Source organism: Macrotis lagotis, chromosome 6 (genome assembly GCF_037893015.1).
Source record: "Macrotis lagotis isolate mMagLag1 chromosome 6, bilby.v1.9.chrom.fasta, whole genome shotgun sequence".
Classification (NCBI taxonomy): domain Eukaryota; kingdom Metazoa; phylum Chordata; class Mammalia; order Peramelemorphia; family Peramelidae; genus Macrotis; species Macrotis lagotis.
Window position 1 is genome coordinate 223,479,843 of NC_133663.1, and position 9,031 is coordinate 223,488,873.

Here is a 9,031-nt window from a genome sequence, read left to right on the forward strand (position 1 = left end):
TGCTCAAGGTCACACTAATTGGTAAATATTTGAGATCAGATTTGAACTTAGAAAGCTGAGTCTTGGGGCGGCTAGGTGGCGTAATGGATAAAGCACCAGCCTTGGAGTCAGGAGTACCCAGGTTCAAATCCAGTTTCAGACACTTAATAATTACCTAGCTGTGTGGCCTTGGGCAAGCCACTTAACTCCATTTGCCTTGCCAAAAAAAAACCTAAAAAAAAAAGAAAGCTGAGTCTTCCTGACTCCAGGTTTGGAATTCTGTTCTATCTAGCTGTACATGAATGTAATCCAACTGTACTATTAAAAAAATTATGAGTATAATGAATATAGAAAAGCATGAAAAACTTATGTGAACTGATGCAAGTAAACATAACCACAAAAACATATACAATGACTTTGACGATGTAAATTGAAAGAAAAAAAGTACAAAGCGATCAAAACTAAATGCTATTAAGTTATAATGACCCATTTTGGCTCCAAAGAAAGTTATGAGAAGATATTTCCTCCTTTTCTCCCCTCCATATTTTTATAGAGGTGGGAAACTATGAGTGAGTAAAACATATACTGCAGATTATGTTGATATGTTAGTGAGTTTTGTGAACTGTTGACCCCCCCTTTTTTATTCTGTATTTTAAGTGACGATATATAAGCTGAGACTATCAACACAAAAAAATCTTTAAAGAAAAACATTTAGTAGCTTCTAGTTGATTGGATCAATTTTGACTAGAGGTAAATAGAGCTGTTAAAACAAACCCCAAAACAACAATAACAATAACCTGATGTAATCTTAGACTGTATACTGCATAAATACAGGGTAGTAGTATTCCTTCTTCACTGTTCATCACATCAAGAGTATTTTGCTCATTTATGGCCAACATATTTAAAGAGTGATAGTGACAATTTGCAAATTAGAAAATTGGTCAGCTAGTTGTTCCATGTACAATAATAGATCTTGAACAAGGCTTTCCCATATCTGGAATATATTCTCTACTCAATGATACAAAATCCCAGACTTCCTACAAAGCACAACTCACATACACTAGGTCTTTCCTGATAATTCTACACACACACACACACACACACACACACACACACACACACACACACACTTTATATTTACTCAGGTTTATGTCATATCTCCATCCCTCCCCCTCTATCCCTCCCTCTCCCAAAAGGATGTAAAATCCAAAGAGAAATGTAAGTATTATTTTTGTTCTTATATTCCCAGAGCCTAAAACAGAACCTTGGACAAAATAGATGTTTTTATATGTGCAGTGAACAGAGCTGAATTGAATTGAATTGAATCTGGGGAGGTAGGACAACCAAGATATTAAAGGCTCTGAAAAACAGGTCATATAAGTAATTATTTAAGACCAGAGATTGATTTAGTTTGGAAACCAGGAAATTTCCTGTGGGTAAGAGGAAAAAAATGACACCCTAATCCAGATATCTTTATACCATGTCAAAGAAGTGAGAAGGAAATAGAAGATAGGAAAACAGATTTCAGCTCCAATGAATGAATGAATGAATGATGCATTATGGGCCAAGAGGTGCTTTGAGTGGTCAAACTAAATGACCACTAAAGTCCCCTTCAAAACTAAAATTCTTTGAGTCTCATAAGGATTTCTTTTATTCTTGATAAGTTTCACTTTCAGTACTCATGAAATAGTTACTGTATAGAATCAATATTTGGGAGACAAGCTCTTTAGGTTAATGTTTCAATACATATTGCCTTCTCATTGATTAGTTAATTCTGTGGAAACATTTTTATTAATATAAACATCTACCAAAATATTGTATCAACACATTCAGGCCCCAAGATAAGATCCCCCAGGTTTTGAAATATTTCCCAGATTGCAATACTTATGGTCCATTTACCAATGAAGTCAGATTCATAAAGAATCCTGGAAACAGTCACCTTTGCAGTTAAACTGCCATACAAGAAACTCTCCTTCGAAAGGGTTCATTATATTCTCATTTTTTATGAGTCAAACTGTCAAAAAAAATTTTTTTTAAAAAGGAAACATGGTTTAGTGGAAATAAGTGAAGTTAAGGAGTAGAACACCTGTTCAAAAAATTTTAATTTTGGAAAATTCATTTAATCTCCCTGGACCTCAGCTATAAAATCAGGAGATTTGATGACCCCAGAATTCCTTCTAAAGTTAAATCTCTGGTTTTTATCTTTAAAGGTCTTCTTTGCATATTCAACTCAATTCTACTTTTCAAGCATTTTTGAAGCACCTACTATTTTGTGGGAAGTGTGCTAGGTACTAGGGATACCTGATCAGAGCATGAAATTGTACTGGCCCTCTTAAGGAGCCTAAATTCCACTGAACCTGTCTCTATCATAGATCCTAAAAGATTACAATTCTTTCTGTTCAACCAAAAAGTAACAAAGGAAAGGCTCACTATCTCCTTGATTTAGTAAATTAAGTATAATGATAATTCATAATGGACCTAGAGTTCCCAACTCAGAATGCCAGTATTTCTTAGAGCTTATGAGAGATTCTCTCTTATTCAATGCCATTTTGTAAAACATGCTGTCATATGCAGGAAGAAAAAATATTCATTGTTGCCATTTTAGGAACATAAACCACAACATGGTATCAGAGACTTTCCACATAAATCAGTCAAGTTGTTTTGATTTAAAAACTCAATCCTAGTCAAAACTCAAAAACCTGTTGCTAAGACCGGTGATGAAATTACAACCATGAATTATTAACCCTGAAAGACTGCTCTATTCTCAATTGTTTTGTGAAAGGGTTCAAAACAGATTTCAATGAGGCTGTTAGGTTCTCTTAATGCTTCAATGGAAAAAGAATGCTAGCACTATAGAAACACTGAAGCAAGCATATTAACCAGATCTCTCCGATTTCTGCTAGTTTGCATGCAAAGACTCAAAGTATAAAAGAAAGAAGGTGGTCCTAACAAAAGGGAAAATCCAGGATTAAGGCTGGCAAAAAACAGAAGGTCAATCTCATTCAAAAAGCTACTGGAAATTTTCTACTGATGTTTCAAGGTATATTCAACTGCTCTGGATGGAATGGTATTTCCCAAATTCTTCTTAGATGGTCAGTTCCACTGAGCCAGAGCTATGGGAGCTGTGGAACTCAAGATAGCTATTAATGATATCAGTGCTGAGTTTTGGGCTATGTGACTTGAGGCATTGGCCCCTTCTTCATGTTAGACCTTTTCAGCATACTTTCCTCCCCCCACCCCCTTTCCACCCCTTTCGCCAACCTTTAAGATTTGCTGGTCCTAGTCAAAAGAGAGAGACTGGAGCTATGAACAGCTGTTTAGTGGTGGCAGCTATTCTAAGACAAATTGCTGACTGTTTTTCTGGAGGGGTAATGTGGGAGTCATGAGATCCTTTGGGGAGGCAACAGGATGAAAAAGTTTGAGCAACTCTGAAAACCATCATCTGAAAGTGATTAGGATCAAGTCTGAGCCAATTTTAAGAAAAGAATTGCACCAGGATGCTTGAAAGTGTGACCACATTAACACTAAACCTGTCTAAGAGCCATCAATTTAGAAGACTATGAAGTATGCAGACTGCTTCATTGGGCTTATTTAGTTCCCCAGATCAGCATTCTTTTATTAGACCAGCTACAATTTCTTAGTTACCATTTTATAACATAGAAAACATATGATGGAACTCATCCCCAGAGCAAAAAGAATTCTCATATCCCATTATACAAAATCTGTCCTATCAGCATATAAAGAGGCAGGCATATAGCATTTGTTCCTGCTCAAATCACTGTACTAGTCACATTGGCACACAAGGGAAAGGGGGAGCAAAAAAGATGAAAGGCAATAGTTGAGAAATAGTTAAGGGCTTTGCCCCAAGCACCAATGAGAGGAGGATAGGGAAGGAAAAAGTTCATTTATTTCCTGGAGGAGCAAGTTTCCCCTGTTCCATATCTTGCTCTCTTGGTCTAAGCTCCCAAAGAGGTTGATAAGGGAAAGACTGGAGAGAAATGGATCAGAAGAATGGAAGGGAGCCAGGTCATAGATTAGTGTAGGATAGGAGATAAGAGTCTGGATAGGGGCAGTTAAGTGGCACAGTGGATAGAGCACCGGCCCTGGAGTCAGGAGTACCTGAGATTCAAATCTGGCCTCAGACACTTAATAATTATCTAGCTGTGTGGCTTTGTGCACGTCACTTAACCCCCATTGCCTTGCAAAAAAAAAAAAGGCTGGATAGACTCTACTCCCCCCAGCAACTGCATATACATCAGATTAGCCTCTGTATATGCTTTGAAGTCTTTGCCTTTCATCAATCCCCACCAAAACCACCTGACTTCCCCAACTGTCCTCACTGCTATAGCCCACATCAACTGTTTTCACCCTACATGAAAAGATATCAGTGATGTTTCTACAAATGTGCCTGCTCCTGGAGTGACTAAAGAGTGTTCAGTTCCAATTTGGGGGAGAGGGGAAGAAACAAAAACATGAAGAAAATTAGTAAAGTAGGGTGAGGCTCTGAAATGGATTCAAATAGAGAAAATCACTCTTCTGACTTCCAAAGAACAGTTGTTTGAATTCTAGTTTATCTGTGTGTCATTGGTCTATTCACTGCCAGATGGTACTTCTTTCCCTACCAGATATGCAAACCCACATGTCTTTTTCAAATTGTCACATTTAAGCTCTTTGAACTATTACAGTGCTTGAAATTAATTTTTACTTTTTTATGATTCAAAGATATCACCACCACCACCATAAAAACCTGGCAGGAACCTTTAAAAACTTTAGAGTAAAGATCAATAGTAAACAAATGTTTCATCATCAAGCATCCCAGGACAAGCAGTAAGACTGAGAAGGAAACAGGATTTATAGGAGAACATCACTGGGGTGTGAAGTATGTTGGGTGTTGTAAATAGCTTAGATGCAGAAGGTGGGAGGCATGAAAGTTTGAGGAGAGAAGAGGGGAACATGCAAACTGTCAAACTGGGAGGAAAAGTCAGGAGAAGGATTTATTAGACCCTCCTCCTTTTTATGTTTCCCTGGAACTTCAACTATGCTAAAAGGAAGCAGAAGTCCTAACAGCAAATCAGAGTATAAGGTATCCTTTCCTCCTAAGGCTGATACCCTTCAAGGATCAAACTAGTACAACTCCATCATATATATATATATATATATATATATATATATATATATATGTATATATATATATGTATATATATGTATATGCATATATACATATATATGCATGAGGGGAGAGAGAGAGAGAGAGAGAGAGAGAGAGAGAAGAGAAGAAAGATTTGGACAAATATGATCTATGGTCTTTGGAATGGAGAAAAATTAAGCCTGACAGATTCTTATTCCCTTCCTAAATAGGTCATTAGATAAATTACTTTATTCCCTCTCTCTCTCTCTCTCTCTCTCTCTCTCTCTCTCTCTCTCTCTCACACACACACACACACACACACACACACACACACACACAAACACACATATTATATATGTTCAATCAAAATGGATAATGTATCAACTGAATTTGCTCACCATGAACTCAGTGAGGAGAGAATGAGAAAAAGGGTGAAAACAGACCTCTCTTTTAGCTATTAATGATATTATCACACATAGAAAAATTTAAAGGATTATATTGTTTAAAGTATCTAAACATGACCTTCAGTCTTTTTCAACTTTGTCCCTATGGAAAATGGTAAAAAAGATGATTCTTCAGTTACTATTGGACTGGTTTCCAGTGTAAGAAATCTGACCAAAGAAAAATACATATTCACAAACATTTGGGAAATATATGCACCATTCAGTCTGCAAATCTTTGCTTAGTAAATTATTTATGTGAAATCATCACTAACTTAAACCATACTACACAGATATTAACACAGGGCTTGTCCCTATTTTTTGGTTTGGGGTGGAAAAGGAGCAGGATTAGAGTACTCCTTGCAAATAACAAAAGCAAAACATTACTTTCCCCAAGACAGACCTAATTTTTTCCAGAATTCATCACCACAGCAGTTCTTCTTTAAACAACTGTTAATAGTCCAACTCCAGGTCATAGTTGCACTATTTTATATACATATATATGTTCATATAATTATTTACACACACACACACATATATATACATATATATATATATATATATATATATATATATATATATATATATATACTAAGAATTTTAATCAGAAAGTTAGAAGCATTCTTAAGGCAGAGGCAAATTTGCTTTGGAGTATAGATAGTGAAAAGGTTGGGTTTTGGATGACTATCAGAGATGCCTGGAAAATCCCCAGGGAGACTTCCACATAAAGCTCTGCCCCCCTCCCTCTGCCCCCCCCCCCCCCCCCCCCCGTCCATCTAGCAGTCAACCCTTTCACTAGCGCATATGCAGCAATATCAGAAATCCTAGACAGGAAGCTTCTTATGTAAGTCAGAAACCACTGACATCATCTCTCATGTTCCGACCCAAACCGCTCCAGACGCCATACACAGGCACATCATCCCCCTTGGTAACCCAGCAAAGGCCAGGACTGCATATAAACGTCTATAGCTAAACAGCCATACACGCCTGTTTCTCTGTTTCCAAATATGTGCCCTACAGAGCTCAGTGTACTTCGTTTTGCAGAGCCTGCCTGAAGAACTGCCACTTTTCTATCATTTAATTACTAGCAAAGGACTGTTCAACTCTTCCAGGTTTGTACTAGATTCCCGGGTCTGCTCCGTTCCTTAGGCTTGTGCCTTCCTTTTCCTCTCCTTAAAGCCTTTACTCTCTCTCTCTCTCTCTCTCTCTCTCTCTCTCTCTCTCTCTCTCTGCAATCAGCAGACTCTTTGGGCTGCAGATTTTGGCGCAGGAAGCCTACAGTTCATTCACAGAATACCAGAACTGCCAGTTTAAATATCTGTCTGTCTGTCTGTCTCTCTCTCCCCTCCCTCCCTATTCATGTTTCCTCCCCCTCCATTTCCTACACACACACACACACACACACACACACACACATCTACTGGCACTTTCCAGATGCTCATAAATGACTACGGCTGCCACACGACCTTCGATCCTCAACCTTCTTCACCCACTCTCTCCAAGGAGGGAGGAAAAAACGAAGAACCTCCAGGAACTAAAAAGGGTAGAAAGGAGGAAGACCTTTTTCTCCCTATCTGTGCCCCATAGTCTCCCTTTTTACCGCACCTCCGCCTCAACCTGCGTCTCAATGCTAGTCCAGAGGGCGCCCCACCAAACTTTCCCTCCTTGCTCCCCATCTCCGTTTCCCTAAGCTCAGGGTATCCGCCCCCCAAATCCAACACTCTCCCAAGCGAGTCTGACAACTCCTGGCGATGGGGACCGGCGCTCTGGAGGGAGCTGGGAGCCGGTCGTGTCGAAACCCTTGCAGACCTCGTAAGGGGAAGGTGGGGGCGGGAGTGCGCAGCCCGGCCGCAGTGCCCCCGGAGGCTGCTGCGCCCGGGGTCGGTGGGCTGCGGAGGGCGCGAGGTCCAATACTTACGCACTGCCTCCTGTTTGGGGTCCATGGTGCCCAGAAGGCGCTGGACCCCGCCGATCTTGCCTTGGAGAGCTCGGACCCGGCGGTGGGTCAGCTGGATGTCGCCCTCAATCTCCTGGAAGAGAGTGCACGCGTGCCTGGCCACGTCGGAGAGCTGCCGGAGGATCCGGGCCAGGGCCCCGTTACTGACGGAGCACAGGTCCAGCATCATCAGCATCGCGGCGGCCGAGGCGGGGGGCTCGCCCCCGGGGGCCCCGGCCGCCGCCGCCTCCGCCGGGGCAGCCGCCTCTCCCCGCGGCGGCGGCTGTGGCTGCTCCGCCTGCCCCGCCGCCGTCTCCGCTGACCGGAGCCCGGGCGCCCGCTCCCTGTCCTCGGGCCGCGGTGCCTCCGCCTCCTCCCGCCGCGGCGGAGGCTCCTCGCAGCTCAGACTCCGCTCCTCGGCCGGGCCGGGGGCCGGCCGCCGCTGCCGGCACAGCCACTGAGGCTCCACGATCCGCTTGGCAAAAGGCATCGCGCACAATCGCGACTCGGCCGGGGCGCCTGGGGGTCTCAGCAGTCCCCGCTCTCCGGGAGCTGAGCGCCGCACCCGGAGGGGGGGGTGGTGGTCGAGGAACTAGGCCAGGGGGCGAGGCAGGGGGAAAGAAGAGATTTGCAGTCTGGGCTGTGCAGCCTGGTAGGGGTGTTCCGGCTGCTCCAGTCCCCTGCAGCCCCTCCGAGGAAGGAATCCGCCCTCCCGCACCTTGCCTCCCCACCCCTCTACCCCCGGCAGACCAGTGCCCGGACTCCAGTCCCCTGCGCCCTGCTCTGGGGGGTGACAAATCTAGGGACTTTTAATTGCCTTGAGTGGTTCTCACTCGCTAACAGCCAGAGGCCGAGGGTCAAGCTCCATCTCTCGCCCTTCTCCGCGGTGTCGCCGCCGCAGCCCCCGACGCCGTCTGTGGAGGGGAGTGGGAGAGTGAGGCAGAGTCTCGGCCAGTGCTCCTCAGTTGGAAAGTCAAGCGGCGCAGCCCGGCGCCGCCTCTCCTGTCCCCACGCTCTCTTCCTCTGATCATCAGTCACTTCTGGGGAGCTGGTTCTCTCGCTCCCTCTAGCCCTGGCGCGGCTCTTCCCAGCCCAGAGGTGGATTTGAGGAAGGCGGTCTGAAAACCCGGAGAGAGGAATCCGCCTTAAGCTTGGGGGAAGGAGGCGGCGTGGGGCTGGGGGGGAGGGTTGAGGGAGAGTGAAGCGAAAAGAGGGAGGGGGGGAGAAAGGAGAGAGAGCGCGCAGGGTCCCCTCTCCACCACTTGGTGGAGTTCCCCAGCTAGCCCCGCTAGTGCAGTCGCATTCCTGCTGCAAATCCACTTCCTCGCATCAAAGTGAATGAGATTTTCACTGTCAGTGAGTGGGGGTGGGGAGAACCATCCAAAGTTTGGCAAAGGAGTCGTAAGGCTTTAGTGTCAAGCTATAGATTGAAGGAGGTGGAGCTGAAAGGAGGAGGGGTGGGGCTTCTAAAGTGGGAAGACTCGCGCATGTTCACTCTATACACAGAAATCAGGCTTGGGGTCCTCCGACCTCTGGGATCCAGAACTC

The 9,031-nt window shown here is 43.9% G+C and overlaps 1 protein-coding gene across 1 annotated transcript in view; it reads right to left on the minus strand.

Annotated features, from left to right (window-relative positions):
- NHS (NHS actin remodeling regulator) overlaps window positions 1-8,193 on the minus strand; it is a 454,054-nt gene extending 445,861 nt beyond the window's left edge. Inside the window, exon 1 of the mRNA XM_074192344.1 lies at window positions 7,466-8,193. Coding sequence (XP_074048445.1) covers window positions 7,466-7,973 — 508 coding nt within the window. The 5' untranslated portion in view covers window positions 7,974-8,193. The remainder of the gene's footprint in view (window positions 1-7,465) is intronic.
- Window positions 8,194-9,031: the final 838 nt, after the last annotated feature.